We start from the raw sequence: 21,712 nt of genomic DNA on the forward strand, positions 1-21,712 counted from the left end.
TTGTGGCACAGCCTACTTTACACTTACATCTCATTGCTTTTACCTTTGAACGTAATTAAGGGTGGATTATTTGACAAAAACTTTACCGGGTACGATCAAAAAACGTGGGCTTGTAGGTTTTAAGCCTCCTTCACTCGATTTAAGCCGTCCGCGATTTAACCGGCTTCCCTCGAAATCCATTTTTCACTTGTTCATTCTTGTGTCTGCACAATGTGATGCTATTCTATGTAACTTCAACAGGCAATCTTACTTTATTGTCTTTCGTTTCTACAATCGAAGATGCACCAATGATCGTGTGGCGTCTTTCAATTCGGGCTTTTCTCGCTCTTGGCTTACTCTTTAGCTCCACCCGATGGCTTGATTCAGACACGACAAGATCTGTAAAATTTTGCAATTCTAAAGAGCAAAATGGTTGGAACGCATCGAAAATCTGATAAAAAGTAAACATCTCAAACTGTAGGTACTAAACTCATGTTCAGAAAATATTTCGTAAACTAAACTGTTTCTATCCTCACTGCGAGAAAATGAGATCTTATTATTTCGTCACTTACTCGCACTGAAAAAGAAAACAGTTTAGTTTTCAAAACGTTTGTTGAACTGGAGGTTAGCATCTACTTTTTGGACTCTTTATTATTTTTGATCAAAATGCAATTCTATTTTTAAACAAAATAAACAAATATACAATTGGACACGTAACAAGATAAGACATGCTGAAAAAAGGACTGTTACTTTCTATGAAGTTAATTTCGTCTAAAAGGGCTAGTTCTCATATTCAATCGCTGGAAATATCAAAACACTTGCGATTTCACACTTTTTAGTTCGTAGGGGTTTTAAAAGAAAAATTACATTCTTTTTTGGTTTTACAAAGTTGCGTACTAAAACTGAAATAAACAAAGTTCACCTCCATTACCGGCAGGATTATACGACACGTCTTTCTGTTTGTTTGCTTTTGGTCTGAGAGATGTGAACAAGTCCTTTTGCAAGAGATTTGATGTGTTTTCCTGGTTCTTGGTGGTGATTTTCAATTGGCCTTTTTCAGTTTGTATAAATTCACTACGAGGGTCGTGTGATTTGTTAAATTGCTCTGTTACCTCTCTTTCGAGCCAAGTTGCCGATGATTCAAACAAATTTTCTGGATATTCGTTGTGCTTCGCATCATTCACTGCGCCATTATCATTGCCGTTGCATTGCAAGTGTGAGTCAATTTCATTTTTAATCAAACTATTTTCAGTTTTTCTTGAATATCTAAACCCATTAATTTCACAAGTCGACTTGTAGAGTTGTTGACCAAAATATGAATGTTGTGATTTTTTGGAAACAGTGGAACGGTGTTGAATATTTTCTTGGACTTCTGGACAGTGTTGGAAATGAACTAAAAACATCAATAAATAAAAAAATCAAATCATAAAATTTAACAATGTGTGACAAAAAACAAATAAAATGTGCACTGCCAATGTGGAAGATTGACCTTCCAGAAGTCATATAAAGCTCGAGAAGAAGAAATTCATCTCCAGGTGCTGATCTTACGTCCTTGTCAAATGGTGACTACGTCAAATGACGTAAACACTCAACTTGCATTGAGTGGAATAATCTTTGAATAAATTAATGCTTCGGTGTGAGTGTGGCCTACTTTGACGTTTAATCCTGCAGGTTTTTGCTGCAGTTTTGTGTCTACTCTGGAATGATTGTACAACTTGTACAGTATGTGTAACAGAGGTAAAATGAAAAACATTCGTTATTTTTTGTAAATTACTTATTGCTATTGGACTTAGCTGCTTGTGATTACTTCTTGGGAAATTATTATACAAAATGCTAAAATTTAGTTAAACCTTTTTATTCGCTGCTGTTTAGGCCAAATCACAGTTTATGTTTATCACACATTGATGAGTACAAGAATAAGGTATTTTCTCTTTGAAACGTAATCAGATCCTCTGTTAAAGATGCTGCGTTGAGCAATGCAAAAAAATTCAACAGCTTTTTTTTGTTTCCTGAGATACCCCGTATCCAACATCCATATAAAAGAATTGCAATGCAAAGTCACGTGGACCAAAGCGCGACTTCCTTTAAAATGTCTCAAAATTAAAGTCTTATCAAAACCAACTTGAAGTTATTTTAGTTGACGTCAATTTTGCTGCAAGAAACAATTAAGTAATGCAATAAAGAATACTTGGATGAATGCAGATAACTTGAAGCATTTAAGAGTTGCTTTGAAAGCGCACTTTAACATCAAACGCATTTGAGTAAGCGGAAACGCTGTAGTTATCAAGTTTCTTTTGTTGCTTTTGTAATGTCCCATTTCCTCATGCTCAAGCTGACACAAAAACACAAAGCAGCTAAGAATGCAATCATACCAGGCGCGGATTTATGGGGGGGGGCCAAGGGGCCCAGCCCCCCCCCCCCCGAAATTTTGTGAGAAATTGTTGAATGGTTTGATATGCTTCTAAACAGCTGATATTAGTCCCACAGCGGACTTAACTTATCCCGGAGGGGAAATTATTTTTGTTATTATTAAGGTTGAAATTATCCATCGATTATACATTTTAATAGCAACATTTGTTGGAGCTGGCTCAGCTAAAACCAACGCTGAGCGAAATGACGTCAGTTGAAACAATCTGAAACCTGAATTGTTTTATAGTTTTTAGTCTTCATCATAATTTCAATCAATTACCGTAGGCAATATGTCTGCAAACATATAAATACCCAATTGGCCATGGACACTGCATACAGGGTTTTAAACCAGATTTCAAGTTTACTTTGCATGCTTAGCAATTTTTATTCCAGCAAAATTTATTGATGAACATGGCTGTTTTAATGTCTATTTTATAGCATATCGTATATGTCAAAGTATCATTGTTCACAGTAGCGTAGCCAGGGGGGGGGGGGGTTACAACCCCCCCTTTGGCACGCGTGTGACGTCACGATATTGAGAATGGTGCTTTCAGTCTCTATGTCTCTAAAACAAAGTTTGCCTAATTTTAAGCGAAACTGCATTAAAAGAGCGAGTTTTGCCAATACCAAACATCTCAGCCAGCAATTAGCAACAAGAAAACATAGAGACTTAGCTTTATTACCGAAAAAATGCCGAAAACATGATCTTATCCTTTTGCTATGCCACCGGACAGCAACATTTTACAGGAATATTTAACCCATATTTTTGTTGAAAATTCTCTCAGAATGCACCAAATTCAAAGTAATTTTTCAAAATTTTCTGGGGGAGGCCCCCCCAGATCCCCCGCCGCTGGGTGTCGCCTTTGGCGAACACTCCGTCGGGCTTTGCCCGCCAGCCGTCAAAACCTCCAAAATTCCTGGCAACGCCACTGATTGTTCATATCTGTTTTTTCTTTTTAATTCATTTTCAAATTTTCTGGGCCCCCCCCAAAAAAAACTCCTACATCCGCGCCTGAATCAGACACAACAGTTTAGAACACATCATCATATCATTTGACACTGGTTAAGTTATGCTCAATGCATTCAAACTTGAATGCCGTGTTTTACATGTATCTGATTTCACAAATGAAAGGGGTTATACATTCCAACGTTTTAGGGCTAGGTTGCAGGTTTGTAGCCAACAAGTTTTCGAGGGCTACTGCTTTTGCCTCAAAGCTGCTGTTAAAATGCTTTGAAATTTTAATGGGTTTTGAAATTGGTTCTAACAACTAATGCAAAGACTTAACCAAAACTGAAAAACTGCCTAAAAATCCGATGTTAATTCAAATTCTTAGATAATGCGCTTTGAAACACTTTTCTCTTTTTCGTTGCAGCTTTACGTCATACCAATCTCACATTCCACTGCACAAAGTTATGCAAACTTAACATTTGTAAGACGTTAAAATAGGACAGATCAACATTTTGTATGTTTCTGTTTCTTTTGCTTTACCAGAAATCTAAAGTGTTGTAGCAGTTGAAAGCAGGAGCACATCATACAACACATTGGATGATGCTTTACTGTTTACAAAATGTTCTTTTTAAAAAGACTGATAGAAGAAAATTTTGTTCATTTACTGCCTTCACAAATCGTAATTTTTACTCGCATTCTAAAGACTGGATTTCAAGAGTTGTGCAATGCTACTTGTATGTAACTTAAACAATTCTTACACAGAAACTAAAAAATAGAGTTGTTTGAAACAAAAACAGTTTAAAAGCGTTTGCAAAATTCGAAATAGTTGTTTCGTTTCGACTCTAAAATTTTTTTCTTTGTTTTTATCTTTATAGTGTAAATCAGATATGAAACGATTTGTCTATCATTTAATTTCGACGTATGAGTGTTAACACAAAAATAATTCAAAAAGATTTTGAAACTTTTAAAAATTTTAAGGCTTGAATGAAACTGTTCACCAGGCAATTAATTTGAAACAATTGCTACGTTCTTTTGTTGTAAAACAAGCTAAACCATCTCGTTAAGCTAAACCATTTGTGAATGCAAGTAATTATCAATTTATCACTTGTAACACCTTGTGATAGTTTGGTTTATTTTTTATTAAACGAGCGCAGGCATCATCTTTTTTAATTTGAAATATTTTGTTTCATTTCCACCAAAAATCTTTCAACAGCTGACATCAATTTCTGACTGACGTATATGTCGTAATGGGACAGTATTATATACCTTACTGCACGGTAGGTCTATTAAGTGGACGTCAACCGTACTGGTATTTTGTGTAAATTCTACAAAGAAGATGACTTAAAACTTTCTTCTCTCGATAAATTTTGAAACAAACGTAACTTACTTTTCAATATGCTGTAGTTCGATGATCTTTTTAGCCACGAACCCATTCACACCTGGTTTCAGTCTCAATGAGTCATTTACATATCCGATCAATGAAAGCATAAAAACTTATTGAACACACGAGAGACATCTTACCCGAGTTCGAATGCAACAAACTTGACACTTTAACTTCTTTGTATTTTTGTCTCCAAAGCGGCTTCTTGTTATTGTTGTTGGGGTCTGCTTCCATTTGACCTTTCATATTGGACGTTATCATGTTTCTACCGATGGCATATTGGCTGCTAGAGCAAACTTTATACACTTAGCAATCATTACTTCTCTCACCCATTCTTGAACTGAACTGTAAAGTAAACAAAAGCCAATAGAAACTTAGCTACTTTTTGATGCAATGTAGTCAACTTGAGTACCGCCATTGTTGCAATAGTGATCTCCAATGCATAACCTACTGTTACTAGGCCTATTAACTATTTTCTGTTTTTAGATGGATAAATTATTAACTTTCTGTGACGAACAGCACTACTTTCAAAAGAGCTCAAATAGGGAAGTTAATTTCGTATAAGATGCGCACAAAAAGCAATGTTTTCTGATTACAAATTTCTAAAAATGACATTAGCCTATATCATAATCTCGTTAGATCAGCTGTTGACTGATTCCTTGCTATGATAATCTGAGGTCTGTTCCAGTGTTTACAATCCAGGTACAGCAAATCAACCACAATTACACGATTGAACATTAAAGAGTGCGACTTGCCTTTGGCTATCTAGAAGTACTTGACAATTGCGATCGTCGTTGTCTTAAGTGCCGTATAGGGACTACCACGAATTGTAGTTTGTTGTTTTAACTGCGTATCACAACTGGTAACGTTTTGTCTGCGTAAAATAAACTAAACTCTGCAGCCTTAGTGACCATTCGAATTAATTACAGTTCTATTGTAATTCCTACTTTGACACACGCATACAGCAAAGTTTGTGTAAACAAACTAAAACTTGCCTTTGTCTTGTCCCTTCAAGGTTCATTTTTCTGAACTACAAACGATAACACAAAGTTGTGTAGTAATAATGAAAACTCAGCCAATTCACTAGCAGTCCTCAGTTAGTTGTTTTAACATTTTTCGTTGCAGTATTAGCGTAGCCTACTAATAAATGTAGCCTACAACTGAGACTTCATTTCCATTATTATCTCTCTTTAAAAGGAAATGCCACTTCTTACCACTTCTGTTTTCATGTTCACTTATTTTTAGTATTGGTATATTTGGGGAAAGACAAAGCGCAACACAGCTTAGACTACATAAACAAACCGTGCATTTGGGTGAAAGCTTTTGAACTAAATGAAATATTTTTCACAATGTCTGAAACATGTTGACATTCGTTAGCTTACTGCAAGATGTTTTTAAGCGAAAATAGGTTGTAGTTGTGGCGATACACCTGAATGACTCCGGATAGACCTAGGAATGTAGCACAGATACAATCCATGGCCAGTAAATGACCGTGAATGGTGACGTCTGAAATCATTCCATTGAAGTTTAGGTGCTGTATGCTTTGTAAAAATGTTGTTTTAAGACAAGGTTTGAAAAGAAGACCAGTTTAAAAGCCAAAAAGCATTTGATCTTTGTGGTTTACCTTTTTCATGCCAATATTTTTGTTAGACGTTCTCTTTGCGTTACCACAAGTTTTTTGGAAGTAAAAAGCTTAGACGTTTATTCTGTCAGTTTGTTTACCATGTTAATTTGCTATGTTGTTTATTTTTTTTATGCTGTAGTTTTATTGCTAAAATTACGATTAATCATTTACACTGATATCTGATCTGTCATAACAAACAAGTGTTGCCATCTTGGCATCGTTGGTATGTCATATACATGACTTTAACCGCCTTCTAATAACAAGTAAGTATGAAATCATTTGCTTGTATACAAAAAGAAGGTTTCTAATCCATTTGGGGTCCCGATTTTAGGTCGTTTTTAAAGAACCTGCAAACCCATAACAATGCAAGAGTGGCACCGAACGAAAATTTTGCAGAAGACTGTATGAATTTTGGATATTAAAATGTTAAATTTTTCAATAATAATCAATGCATTCATGGACCGCTTTTCACTAACCCTCCTGAAGATCCGTGTACTATCCTTGCCTGGACATCATTGGACTGGAATATAACATAGCCTACGCTACTCTCTATTTATTCACCCAGTTTAGTCTTTTAATAGCTGGACTACGCATTTTGGCAAAATAACACTCATCCAGGGATGGAGGAACCACGTGGGCCTCGTGGGCCTGGGTCCACCTACTTTATTTCTGGGTGGGCCTGGCCCACCCACTTTTAAAAGCCAAATTTCTTTGAAAAGGTAGTGAAAACGGCAAATTAGAGAAGGAGTTCCAAAAAAAAAAGCTCTTCACTCATTTGATACACACTGGTTTGATTGCACAAGCCAACAAAAAATTTTGGCACAAAACGTGAGAGTCATTTTAGAGTATTTCAGGGCCCCTGGTTCCAAAAATGCACTTAGTTTTTTCGAATTTTTGAAACTACCAGGAATTGAATTTCGAACCAAGATTACATTCTTCCGTAACAAGGATAAAATTTCAAGCAGCTACTTTATTGAAGAACACAACTTTGTATTCTGTAATCATATAAATGGCCTGCGTACCTTGATGGGTGTTGCTCAGTATAGTAAGCCTACCATAATAAAGAATTGCGTTTGTTCATCGATGGCTATGTTTTGATGATAAGCAAAACAAAATGTTTTGCTTATAAGCAAAACAATGTATGTATTTTGTTTGTAGGCTACTTAGTATCTTAGTTAGTAGGCCTAAGTCTGATACTGTTGAAGTCGACAAATGTATTAACGCAATGCACAAGTTGTATATTCTACATCTTGTATCCCAAGGCTTGCTTCACGTCGTATTTTGATTGTTACTAGGCCAGTAAACGTTAAATAGCCGTTTGTTTGGGTTGTAATCAACGTGATTGGTTTCGAATGGCGTGTATTCAACTCAGAAATGTGCCTGGGATTACTTTCAGTTTTGTCTATGTAATAAACGACACGATCGATGTTAAATCTATAGGGGCTCAAAATTGCAAAAAAAAAAGTTTTTGCAGTAGGCTATCTTAAAAACTAGAGCCAATTCGAAAAAAACAAGTGCATTTTCGGAATCAGGAGCCTTGAAATACCCTAAAATGACTCTCCCATGCCGTGCCTTTTAAAAAAATTTTTTGTTTGCCTGTGTTATCTTTGATAGCTCAATGATGAAGTCTAATCTTCAAACTTTTCTGTTGAGCCCACTGTTGATGGGCAGCACGTGTGGGTGTGGTTGCGTGTGATTGGTGGAGCAATCTATAAATCAATCTAATTTTTCTCCAAGGTTAAAACAATGATATCATTACATACTCGTATTATGCAGTGCATGCACGTAGGCTTACTGTATAATGCTGTAGATTATTTCTCCCAGGTTGGTATTATAACTGTGTGTATATTTTGCCTTTTTATTTGTGTGTACATCGGCATATTTTGTACAGCGCTATGGAGCAATTTAACAATTTTGTAATTTGTTTGACCAAATCGGGCACAAAAACGGAAATTTTTCGGTGGTTGGCACAAAAGGCAATCATGAAAACACAATGTATAAGCGATTGGAAGTATTAGAAATGCAGCAATGCTATGGGGGGTCTGGGGGGCTTCGCCCCCCAGAAGTTTGATTAACTTTGACTGCTACGGCTTTGGGCCCACCTACTTTTAAAATGGTTCCTCCATCCCTGCACTCATCCCCGTCACCTTAACACTTTTAAGATTAATGTGTTTACTGTGTTGTTAGTTGTTACTGTTGACGTTGTAGACCTAAAGCTTTTGGTTTTTGTTTGCAGTTCACGCTGGTCTATTGTTTGCGATTGCTGACAATCTCAAGTCGCGCAGTCGCCTACGATACGAATATGTTGACGCCATAGGAAGCTATTCGGCAAACAATAAACGTCGAAAACCAGACGTGTACTACTTTTGGAGCAATTGATCTCAGACACTTTATCTTGTGCCCAAAAAGCCTGCAATTTTCCTTGGTAGTTTCTTTTTCAATCCTTAAAAGTTTTTGCTGCCAAAAACATGTTCACGTGGCCTACGTTGTGCATACCTGCATGGATACACGTCGAAAGCAAATTTCACAATAAATTTGAAAAACCGGAGTCCTTCACGTTTTTCGATGTAGATTTGACTTGTTTTGTTTAGTTAGCCGAGATGATCTGAGCATTTTCGCTTGTAATGAACCGATTTGCATTGCATTGTCATGACGTCATGATATAAACTTTTACTTGCAGTTTGAAAAACAATTTAAATGCTGTATTACCAAGTCATATAAATGATATAATTGACAAATGACAATGAAAATATACAAAAAGCAAAATCTTTTTTTTATCTTGGACATTTAATAACTGAAGATGGGAGGTGTGAACATGAGATTCTAAGACGGATAGAAATTGCAAGAACTCTATTTGGAAAAATGAAAAATGTCAATCAAAGTTTAAATTTATCAATTCGTCAAACGATACTAAAATGCTATATCTGGTCAACCCGTTTATACAACTCTGAAACTTGGACAGTATCACAAAAAATGGAAAAACAGATCGATGCCTTCGAGCTCTGGTTATACAGGCAAATGTTAAAAATTTCATGGAAACAAAAGATCACTAACGATGAAGTAAAATTCTCTTACAAATAGTCAAAAGAAGAAAATTGAAGTATTTCGGACACACAATAAGGCATAACTCGTTACAAAGATCATTAATAGAAGGAAAGATAAATGGTAAAAGAAACAAAGGCAGACCAAGAATGATTTGGACATCAAACATCACTAAATCGACAAAATTAAGTTATGAAAAAGCAGTACGAACAGCTCATGGTCGAGAACAATGGCGCAATGTATCCAACCCTCAATACGAGGAAGGAACATAATGATGATGATAATTACCAAGTCATACACAATTTATGTATAAAACAACTAAATTAATTCTGCCAAACATCTGTAAAACAGTTCTGGATCACTTGATTGTTTTTACTGCCAATAGATATGTAGAGGTTTTTAAGAATCGAAAAGAAAATCGTGAGCTACTGAAAAGGAGTGGTCTGTATGTATTTTGAAGATGCAACGGAAATCAGTTTAACAATCTGTCTCCACATATGAACGTTTGTATTCTACAGTATCAAATGCTAACATGTAACATCATATCAACCCAGACAATACGCATGAATAATTTCTCTTTGCAATAATATTTCCACATTTCAATATATTTGAGCTCACTAGTCTGGTGGTGGCACTCAAGAGCTAGTTTATGTCTATAAACTTTGTGTCGTTATAGTCTCTCGCTTCTTCGTCGTATGAGCTGTTCTTCTGGACTATATGTTTGGGCATGATGTCATCAGCCACTCGACAGTCTCGTCATCCAGGGCCTTCAGTCCAGGCGCTCCATGTGGTGGTTGATGGATTGGGCAGTCATGGACGACATGATCTACTGTCTGGTCTGTGGCGCCACACTCGCATCCCGGTGAAGGAGCCAGGCCCCATTTGCACATGTCTGAACGAAAGCGACCGACGCCGGTTCGTAGGCGGTTAAGCCGGACCCACGCAAGTCTTGCGAGGGACATTCCCGGAGGGTGGGGATCGACGTCGGGTAGGAAATCACGGAGTCGGGAGGTGTTGTTTTGCCACTCCATGTTCCATGTGTAGTTCGTCCAGTGTGCCGCACTTATTCCAAGATCTTCAACGTTGTGCAGAAGCTGTCGTGCGGCGGGCACAAATGGGCGTCTTGATTTCAGTCGCTGCTGTCCTCCAGGTAGGCGCTGGAATGTACTGTGGAGGAGGTGGTCGGGGTCCAGTGCGCGACGAGCAAGGGAAATCATGGCTCCTTTACGGCGAAGCTCAGCAGGTTGGATGCCTGCAAGGATGGGAAGGCAGTCCGTTGGAGTGGGACGCAGGCATCCAGTCACAGTGCGTAGTGCGTCATTGATGGCGGTGTCAATGTGGCGGGTGTGAGAGCTGCGGCACCACACTGGTGCGCAGTACTCAGCGGTAGAATGGACAAGGGCCAAGGTAGCTGTGCGAAGGGTTTTCGCATCAGCTCCCCAACCGGAACCCGCCAGCCGCCTCAAAAGTGCAACGCGCGCAGATAGTTTTTTGCGCAGTGACTCCACGTGTCGTCGGTACGTGAGTGACCTGTCCAGGGTTACGCCGAGGTAGGTGGGTTCGGCGCAGTAGGGGAGGTGTTCGTCATCGGTGGTAATGTTGATCTCACGTTTTGCTTCCTTGTTGTTTAGGTGGAAGGCCGCCGACACTGTCTTTGCCTTGCTGAGCTGTAGCTTCCATTTCTGGAGATATGTTGATATAGTTGACATGTCCTGGCTTAGGTTCCTCTCCATTGACTGCCAATCTCCGGCTGCATGCAGGAGAGCCAGATCGTCTGCATAAGCATACTTCCTGGAGATGGTGTCAGGCAGGTCATAGATGTAAGTGTTAAAGAGGAGGGGAGCCAGGACAGAGCCCTGTGGGACGCCGTTCCTGAGTCGACGTAGTCTACTTCGTCGGCCGCTACCGGTGGAAAGGGTAAAGCTGCGGTTTTGCACAAGTTCCATAATCATATGGACCATGTGCCTGTCAGGAAGGAGACGGAGTAGTTTGCAGGTAAGGCCGCTGTGCCATACAGTGTCGTAGGCAGCCGTGAGATCGACAAACACGGCGCCAGCCTTCTTTTTTGCCGAGAAGCTGTCCTCGATGTCTTGGGTCACCAGAGTGACCTGGTCTACAGTTGATCTTCCGTGGCGAAAGCCGGCTTGTTCCCGAGGGAGCTGAGGGTCTATTATCGGTTCGACACGGGCGTAGATAAGTCTTTCGAGTATCTTGAAGGGGATACAGAGCAGAGAGATGGGACGATAGCTTTTCGGATCCCCTGAGGGCTTCTTCGGCTTTGGGACTGCAACCACTAGAGCTCTTCTCCAGATACTTGGGATGCGCAGGTGACGCAAGCAGCAGGAAAGGAATTCTTTTAACCAGGACCTCATAGAGGGGGCAGCTTGGAGTATTAGTTCCGGGCATAGGTGGTCAAGGCCCGGGGATTTGCCTGGCTTTAGGTGCTGGAGGGCGGAGGCAAATTCTTCTGGGGTAAACTCACCAGAGATGTTGCCCTCGACAGGTGTTGGGACCTTCCAGAGGTCCGTCATTTCCTTGAGGACGGACTTGTCTGATTCACGGTCTCTCGTTCTGTGCACTCCATTTTTCACAAGTTGTGAGGCGATGGCATTTGCTGAAATGGGGCATTGGCGACGAGAGGCACGTAATCTGCCAGTGAGGTTGTTGAGTGTACTCCAAGCTGTGCGGCTGGAGTGCGTGAAGTCGATTGAGTCTATGGCTTCTGTCCAGCGCTTCTTCCTCTTTGAATCCAATCTTGCCAGCAGGGCTGTTGCTGAGTTGGTGGTGGCGGTACCCTGGGAGGAACGGAGGAAGTCGCGGTAAAGCCTGTCGCACTCCACATCCCAGCAAGGTATGTAGTTTTTCCGTCGACCTCGCGGGATGGAGTCTTTTGCCGCAGATATGATTGCATCACAGAAGTCCTGGTAGGCTTCATCCACTTTGATGGTTGTTGGAAAAGGTTGAAATCGAGATTTGATCTTTTATGTTAGGCCTACCTACATTTCATCAGATAGACGTTTTTATTTATTAAATATGTAAAAATGGTTGATTGAACAAAAATGCAGATACTCCATGTTTTTTTTTAACAATGCTGTTTCTGAGAAATAAACGCAACTCTTCGGTTAAATGTCACATCTTCCTTTGCAGTGGCAGTCTATCTTTGGCGTTCTGGAAAAGAAAACTTCTTTAAATGCATAAATTTGGCGAAAAATATATATCTATCGACTCTAACGAAACTGAAGCTAAACTATTGGTAATTCTGCTTTCAATTTAATTTTCAGCTTTTCAATAGGTGGTACCCTAGTAAACTAGTATCACTACTCCAACAGAGTTTCAACAGTTTAATTTTATTATTTAGAGATTCTTGTATTTGAAGAAAACAAGTCTTTTATGAAATTATCAATTTCCTTTTTCACAAACTTACAAAATAATAAACCTATTTGAGAACATAAATTCTGTATTAAAGCATTTCTAGAAGGGTACTTTCTGTCTTTAACCAGTTAGCATTAAAGCAGCCTACTAATACCAGTAGGCCATGCGAAGTGATAGAACAATAACTTATTGAAATCGCCTGCCGCTTCACGATAAGGAAAAAATGTTTAATAGGCCCAACAACGATCCGTGATGAAACTCTGATTAAACCACTTGAAATAGTTTGAGCAAACGGCGTTAAAGGAGTTTTTGTTCACGCAATGATTTCTCAAGTACTATTCGAGCTCTTCGCTCAGCATGCTAGCTCATAAACGCAACATCTTTTTTATAGCTTTAACAATTTGAATTAGAGGTAAATAGCATATTTTAAAACCTGGTTCAAATTGCACAATTACAATCGCCCAAAGTAAATAAGAAGAACTTGATCTGTTTAGTTAATGTGCAATTTGACGGAGAACCTTGTTCTTTCAGTGAGCAATCATTGTTATGAAAAAGTTTAAGTATTATTCTAAAAGTCAATGATTGAACAATCCTTTGTTGGTGCTTGGTTGATCCAAACAACTGCAAATCTCTTATCGGATAGTCTGAAAGGTCTAGACTGCAAAGAGGAGTGCTTTTGTTAGGCCTGTATGTCAGAACAGTTGAAGTGGACTTGAAGAATATTATAGTCCAATTATTTTATTTCTGAGAGAAGTGCATTCGCTCTTACCACTTGGCCAAGCAGCCAAGTATAGCCACAGACAAACTTAGAGTAATAAACACTTTTAAAACTATAGTATTTCTAAAACAGTTAACTTGCCTACCTTTAATTATGTTAAGTTACAGCAATTTATAATCAAGTTGTTGGTAGTATTGCAAAAAAAAAACTCACAATGACTGAAAACGCTGCTTATGAACATACGGAGCCGACTTACGAAAACATGGAGCATCAAAGTACATCTTTCAGTAGCCGAGGAGATGCGGAAAAACTTGAAAAAGATAAATCTGAAATTCCAGCTCCTTATGCAGGTAGAAAAAAAATCTTTGCCTAATGTAGTTTACTTTAAAGCACACTAACCCTTCTGTAAGGCTATTGAAAAAAAACTTTCCATATCTTTTGCTGCTATGCATACAATTTTGTTTTACTGGTTATCTTACCTTGTCAGATGACGATACTTTTAGCATAACAGTTAGCCAAAGTGAAGTCTACTATTTTGGCTGCATCAAGCTTAAATTGGCGATGAATATTTATTGTTTAAAATACTGTAGCCTAGCCCTAGAATATCGTTTGATTTTCATTCAAAATTTTTAAATGTTATCCTACACATCATTAACTTAATAATCTGAAGTAATCATTACCCAAAATGATTCGCGCAGGCATGCCGAAAGATGTTCTTCTTCACTACTCTCGGCAAAAGAAATTCGTTTGGGCTCGACACATTCTCGCTGGAGCTGTTATTCTCACGATTCTCGTTCTGCTATCTATGGTCATTGCCTTGATTGCAGTTTCACCTGCTTGCCAGCAATTTTGGCAAACAAGTCCCATTTACCAGGTGTATCCCAAGTCATTTAAGGATTCTGACAACAACGGAACTGGGGATCTAAACGGTAAAACATGTTAGGCCACTTAGACAAAGCAACAAACCACGTATCTGGTCCAGATCTTTATTAGATCGGATATGGAGCTGACCAGATCTTTACCAGATTTGAACCAGATAATGTGGCTGTTTGGGTAGGTTACCTTCACAAAAAGTCAATCAGTGTAAATATGTAAAATAATGGCAAAGATACAAGGAAAAGCGTTGAATCAACATGGCAGCAAGAGCCAATTTACAGGCTATGTGGCTAATCTCTTTTTTGATTTAAAAAAAACGACGACATAGTTTAGGCTGTAGGCTATCATTTTGTGTCCACGTTAAAAACAATAAAAAAAATGTTTATGGCACTTGTAGGAATCAAGGAAAAATTGGATTACTTAGCTGACGATCTCGGTGTGACAACTGTTTGGCTCAATCCAATATACAAATCACCCCAAGCTGACAATGGATACGATGTTGCTGATTACAGAGCCATTGATCCTATTTTTGGTACTATGAAGGATTTTGAAGATCTTGTTACCGCCCTTCACAATAAAGGTAATCTTTTGCGAAGCTGATATTTTAGAACATTAGCTAAGAACAAAGTCTTAGTTCAACTTAACCTGAGCCGTCACATTTCGTTAAAAAACTTGGGGAAAATGCAAATTCAAACACTCTTTCTGAATGCTTACCCTAGCCACTGAAAATAGAGTGGTGGGCTGCACTTGGCCCTGGATGATATAATTATTCAATAGGCTACTAATGTTGTTTCAACACAGTTAAAAACTTATTCTTAGACCTTTTATGACATTTTTTTGTTTAAATTTTCTAATTTCCTCAAAACTTTTTTTTATTCAATCTCTCTAAGTTACCGGTACTTTAAATATTCTACAGACAGTAAATCAAATAAAAAGATAAAATTATCAAAGTATAGCCCTACCGTTGTAGTAGCATGTCAACACCATTGAGGCTGAATAGGCTTACTCGCAATCGCAGCTGATGCAGACTATTAAAATTGTCATTTATTCTCTACTTGTAATTGATTGACAGGCATGCAGATAGTTATGGATTTCGTTCCAAACCACTCTAGCAACCAGCATATGTGGTTCCAAGCGAGTTCTGATCGTGGCCACGCTGACTTTGACAAGTACAAAGATTACTATGTTTGGGTCAACAGCACTGATGGCACTTCATCTGGAGTCCCAAACAACTGGGTGAGTTCAAGAACAAAAGGTAAATTTACAACTGGATTGCGCATAAACGCTGTATGATTTGATTCGGAGTAGCTACATGAACTTCTATCAATGAATTGAAAAATATTGTAGCTTCTTCTCTTGAGCCTCTGCATGGCCAAGGGGCTATTCTTTTGCGTCTCCAAGGCATGACGCTTGTGCGGACTATACTGGAAGACTGCTGAAAAGCAATCAAAGCTTTTAAATTTGAATTCTAATTTTGATTGTTTGCAGCAAAGCGTATTTTCTGACGTTGAAAATAGCGCTTGGGAATGGAACGACAAAAGAAAGCAGTTTTACTATCACGCTTTCTTAAAGGAACAACCAGATCTCAATTTGAGAAATCCTGACGTTCAAACGGAATTAAAGGTAAACTTTTCTCTCAAAATTAGGCCTAAATGTGGTTTAATTACACAGACTATTCTCTAGGTTAATACGTTTGAGAAATTTAGAATCGTTTTTTGTTTGGAAAATGGTTCAGGATAGCTTAAAGTCACTCGTCACAAAAAATTAAAATAAGTTTTAAATTCCTGCTTTTCTTCGACACCCCATCCAAAAAAGAATTTTTAAATCATGAAATTAATTTTATTCAAGAGATAAACCACCATCAAAGTCTTCTTTGTGGCAAACCAATAGTCGTTTTCTATTAGCTCCTATTGTATAGGTATTCAATGATTTATAAATAACGTCAAAACGAGAATCTGGATTGACTTACAAATTGTAGATTTTATTGACATAGCCTACATGGTTAATAATTTTCAAACATAAACTTTTCACCGTCGTGCCATAAATACGTCATAACATCAACTAATCACATTATTAGGTAAATCCAGATGGAAAGTTTTGAAAAATGCCCCAAGACTTCTAATTTTTCAAGTTTTTTAAACGTTTTTGCTAGTGGTGCGAAACGGGGTTAATGTTATGTACTTCATTGGCTATTGGAAATGATAATTGTCTATTTTACTTGCAGAACATTCTCAGCTATTGGATGGATCACGGTGTAGATGGATTTCGATGCGACGCTCTCAAATACATGTTCGAAGCAACTCATCTTCGAGACAACCCAGTGAAAGATCCTTCACTTCCTGTAAATTCATTTTTTATGATTTGCTTGGTTTGGTTTGAATCACAAAGTTAAATAATAAATGAATTTAGATTTATGAATTTTAAATGCTGCATGATTTCATGCTTTCCAGGATAGACTAAAGTTTCCATTTTTGGGTAAACATGCGGGCATGTTATCGTGAAAGCAGCGAGAAAGTATCCTCCTTTCCTCTTTTCATGTTACTTTGTGATGCCAATGTTTGTTGCTTGATGTTTACTGATATGTTGGCAACAGGTTAAGGCCATTTTGCTTTGTTTGATTTATGTCGTTTTTAAAGACACAAATTTTGTATTGCTTTTATCCACAGTTATCTTACGAAAAATTATGGCCTGATTACACGGAAAATCAGTTTGGAATTCACGATGTGGTTGCAGACTGGCGAAGTGTCCTGAAAAAATACAGCACTGAACCGGGAGTTTACAGGTGAAGCTCAACATAATTGAGGACTGATGACGTAGACTACGCAGTGGCTAGGAGTGTAAATCTCAGTTAGATGTGTTGCGCACTTGCGTAGGCAACTATTTAGCCACTGTACTTTTGAATGGATTCAGAGAACAGGGTACTTTATGCAGCCTATTGTACAATAGTTCTATACTTGAATATTATTGTGACTTGAATTTATCTTAGCATCTGAAATGCTATAATTGGAAAGAAATATACCTAACCACTGCCTGCTACTTACTAGTAACGTGGCCTACGTTGATATCCCACTCGCTGTGAATTATTAAGTTTGTGAAATTTATTCTTTGATGGCTAAAAATTTTGCATTGAAAATTGATTGGTTCGCAGCTTAGAATCATCGGAATGTTATTTGTAGAGGTTTTCGTAGGTTTAGTGACTGAAGTGTTTTGTAGGTTTATGGAAACAGAAGTTTACGATTCCGTAGACACTGTAGTACGTTACTATGGAACATCTTTTGTCAAGGAAGCAGATTTTCCAATGAACTTTCAACTTGTTGACCTAAAAGATACGTCTTTGTGGACTGCTTCTACAATAGAGGCAACAGTACTTGAGTGGATGCAGAAAATGCCGCAAGGAAAATGGCCAAACTGGGTGGTAAGGATGGTCTCTTTAAAAGTATTTGTTATGTTAGGTTTGGAACTTTGAGTAGTGTAATACATCTCAGACAATTTTGCTGATTTTCCAAATTATACGAAATGCACGATCAAAATTCTTTTAGTTTCTTAAGAACAAAACCACATGTATCTTAAAAAATTCATTTTTAATTTTTGGCACAGTTGAAGTAGGCTACCCAGCTATTATTGGAGTGTAAAGCATAAAAAATACAGTAGTCTTGTTATTATTATTAAGGCAAACTTGATTGATTAAGGCCAACTGTTAAGTGCTAGTGATTAAAACTTTAGATACAATCTTGTAATCCATCATCATGCCTTTGTTTCTATGCAGCTTGGAAATCACGACAATTCCCGAGTCGTTTCACGACTGGGCACAGAACGAGCTAAACTAGCCATCGTGTTGAGCATGACTTTGTCTGGAACACCAGGAATTTACTATGGGGAAGAAATTGGAATGATTGATGGCCTTGCAAATGGATCACCAGAGTTGTCAAAGGTTATATTATAGGCTACTGTATTGTAACATCGTTACAGTTTGTCACTGAAATATAAATACTGTGTATAAAAATAAATATAAATATTCTACCGTGGCAGTGAAGAAGCAAATAATAAACAAACGTGATAATTTTGCGATTGATGATGGCCGGGTGCGGTGATATAATTTACACGTTTGATGATAAAAGATTTAAAAAGCGAAATAAATTACGGTAGCCTAAATAGTGATTAATGATAATATGGCATCTTGTCACTTGAGACTGGTTCCAAAAATGCAAGCGCAATGACTGACCAATATTGGCCACATTTCAACTAACATTAGAAGTGATTTGGAAAGCCAGGTTTTTCTATTTAATCAAGCAGACCTCCACTCACAGCTGCTTTCCGTAGCCTGTGATATACTCCGTAGGTTGTAACTGCATTTTCGTTTGCAGCTTTACAGTCCCACGTTACTTCAGGACTAGGTTACTATAGGTTTAAAGTTATATTATAATTTGTAAAGCATGACCTTGTAATATCAAAATGTAAAACTACATTCGGCTATCGTCTATCCAGGACTTCAGAAATCCCGAAAGAACCCCAATGCAGTGGTCTTCAAACAACTTAACCGGGGGATTCTGTGATTCATGCGACCCATGGCTCCCTGTTAACACCGACATCGAGAATAATAACGTCGAGGTATTAATATTGTTAAAATTATTATTTTGATATATAAGCTATATTCTTTTTCGTTGTGATGGTTAAAAATAAAAACAAACTGAATGATCACTTGCCTAGCTAGAGGTTAGTAGCCTACCAAGAGGAAAAAAAACATACAGCAATAGCATACGATTGGCCATATGTTCGATGGAAATGGCGCATTTTTGGCACAAGCTGTGTCGCCTATAAGTAAAAGGGGCTCTCCGATTTTACATTTAGTTTATTTGTGGTGCAGCTTGTTTCATGCTCCCATACGAGATACGTCTTGGATAGACGTTGTTTTTATTTTAATAAAAGTTGAAAAAACGAACAGCAGAGAAATACGAATACGGTAGCATTTCAAATAAAATATCTAATTGTGAAGAAAGGAGCGTTCTTCCCGGCTATCAGCACAAGGCTGTCGGCTGCCCAGAAACAAAATATCAGAATTTTGGGTGTTTCCAGACAAATTAAACGTGTTTTGATTCATGGCAATTGTCAAACAATGCTTTGAACGGCAGTCAACGACGTATTTTTATAGCATTATTTGTTTTGAGAGAAAACATTTTGTTTATGAGAACAAATGTCATAGCCTGCTGACGAACAACGTCAGGTTGATGTCATATGGATTGTACAAAACGTTGTTTCAATCTTGTAACTTATTACGGTTGCATTTTTGTTTCTGTAGGCTCAACTGTCTGACAAGTCATCTATGCTATGGTTTTACAAAACTCTGATTGCGCAAAGGTCGGAGGTATCATTTTTGCGTGGATCGCTATGTATCTTGGAATCAACAAACAAAAGTTTCTTGTAAGTAAAGCGAAAACAACATTTGGTTAACTAACAAAAAGTTATTTTTAGTCGATCTACATATGATACTTTATTGATGTTAGTTTTATCAAATAGAAACTAGTCTAGGTATACCACAGACTACGAGTTTAAGTCGCTTAATTGTTTCTTTGTAACAAAACAAAAAAAACTTACATTTTTTCAAAAACATTGATCAGACTGTTCTACCAATTGATTTATCATTTCGTAAAATTTAAATATTTAATGCTTCTAAATACTTTGGCAATAGCGTACCGGCCGTACCCTAAACACAGAAGCACATGGCTAATTATTATAGCCTATTTTCACCTTTGTCAAGTGCTCGTGTACAGCGAACGTTTAATCTATAAATATGACTTTAGTTATAGGTTACACTGTTGAAAACAATAACCCACATAGAGAAGACTGATTTTTTAAAACTGACATGAGAATAGAACCAACGAAAATGTTGTTCCGCGTTCCCATAGTTATCACTTCTACACAATTTCATTGCTGAAAAATACGTTGCAGATATGTCAGGGAGATGCCCGGCTCCTGGTCTACACTTATAGCAATTAACTTCAACTCGAGCCGAGATAAAATAAACCTTTATGATCAATACATGGGCCACTTTCCGACTTCTGGATCTATGACCTTCAGTGCTAACAGCCAATCGCAGACTGGCGAAGCCGTGCAGTTCAACAATGTGATCGTGGAACCGATGGAAGCAATAATGGTCAACTTCAAACCCAAAGGAAATGCTTTGTTTAGCAGCTCAGCTTGGGCAACAAGATGTTTTGTTCCTCACAGAGTGTGCATCAATGTGCTGGGATTACTAGAAGTTTGCTAAATCAGAGATCTGCAATGTGTGAACGTTTCGACAACTACCGTACACTTCAAAAATGTCGATATCTTTTAATTGTTCTACAAATTTTCACAGTGATGCAGTTGCACAATATTATAATTTTACAAACGATAATTAAGTTGAATGACCGAGAAAATGTACCAAAAGGTTACAATGGTATCAACGCATTGTTTTGTTGAATGAGAGAGCTAGGCTATGTAACATTTTGGGAGGGCTCAGCTTTTTTGTGACTACGTCTTTGAATTTACAACGTGATAAAAAAACGATAATTTCTAACATTTCATAATTTCAGCCTAACACTTAATGTTTTTCATAACTTGTGTGTAGCCTAGCTTACTCCTTCATGTTAAGTCTATAACTCTGTTCTTTGTCAGCCCAATACCAGTTACACTTTCAATTGATCACAGTACCGTAGTTATTTTGAATACGTTTTTGGTGAGATTAAAAGCAATCCGCCAAAATGCTTTTCTTTGTGACACCGAAACCATCCCAGTTTTTACTTTCAAGAAATGTCACCAACAATTTTTAAATATATTTTGTAACATGTTTGAAAGCAGAGCATTAATAAATCTGCAAACGATCATTGAGCGTTGGAATTTGTCAGGAAGTCGATAAAGATATTCGGACTGGCTTAGCACATAACTTCGGGACGTGAAGTTGAAGATTGTAAATAAATTTAATTTCACGCGTATCATTTTCAAACTCTAATCATGCAAACTGTGAAAGAAATTGTATAGTTCTACAACTCAAACCGGTAAGATATCAATTCCTTCCTTGCGGATGCCTTTCCGACAGAAACAACGCTCATGTGGGATTGAGCGATGCTTTTGCAACAAACAGCATGAAAAGAGAGTCAAGCGAGCGCCCGATGCATTGCGCCATCCTACTTATTCAGCTACAGGTGGGGTTAATCCCGTCAACAGGGCTGTCTGGGGCTTGGTACTAACCAGATCCTCGGGACAAATTAAGACACTTCTAAGAAAAGCGCATTATATCCAACGAATACACGGTGGTGTCTTCAAGTTTCTGGGGCCATAAAGTTATCCCAGACCAGGGTCCGAAGAGTACCCCCTGGACCCCCT

General features: G+C 38.0%; 2 protein-coding genes across 3 annotated transcripts in view; one reads left to right on the forward strand and one right to left on the reverse strand.

The window, feature by feature from the left end:
* LOC145772051 (uncharacterized) overlaps positions 1–4,959 on the reverse strand; it is a 26,701-nt gene extending 21,742 nt beyond the window's left edge. The window contains exons 1-3 of the mRNA XM_082583860.1: positions 4,859–4,959; positions 902–1,372; positions 251–378 (exon numbers count right to left, since the gene is read on the reverse strand). Of these exons, the coding sequence (XP_082439986.1) occupies positions 251–378; positions 902–1,372; positions 4,859–4,952 (693 nt within the window). The 5' untranslated portion in view covers positions 4,953–4,959. The remainder of the gene's footprint in view (positions 1–250; positions 379–901; positions 1,373–4,858) is intronic.
* An 8,687-nt stretch (positions 4,960–13,646) lies between these two features.
* On the forward strand, positions 13,647–21,251 carry LOC145771938 (amino acid transporter heavy chain SLC3A1-like). Of its 2 annotated transcripts, none has more exons than XM_082583708.1 (12): positions 13,647–13,824; positions 14,173–14,403; positions 14,748–14,930; positions 15,423–15,586; positions 15,839–15,973; positions 16,575–16,691; positions 17,017–17,132; positions 17,564–17,765; positions 18,117–18,246; positions 18,813–18,958; positions 19,647–19,768; positions 20,297–21,251. In XM_082583708.1, the coding sequence occupies exons 1-12, from the start codon at positions 13,689–13,691 to the stop codon at positions 20,613–20,615; spliced, it is 2,001 nt and encodes a 666-aa protein (XP_082439834.1). In that variant the 5' UTR covers positions 13,647–13,688; the 3' UTR covers positions 20,616–21,251. The 2 variants fall into 2 exon arrangements, with proteins under 2 accessions (XP_082439834.1, XP_082439833.1); XM_082583707.1 differs by having other exon boundaries at positions 18,117–18,281; positions 18,836–18,958; positions 20,297–21,248.
* The last annotated feature ends 461 nt before the right edge of the window (positions 21,252–21,712 follow it).

Source organism: Aplidium turbinatum, chromosome 6 (assembly GCF_918807975.1).
Source record: "Aplidium turbinatum chromosome 6, kaAplTurb1.1, whole genome shotgun sequence".
NCBI classification, from domain to species: Eukaryota; Metazoa; Chordata; class Ascidiacea; order Aplousobranchia; family Polyclinidae; genus Aplidium; species Aplidium turbinatum.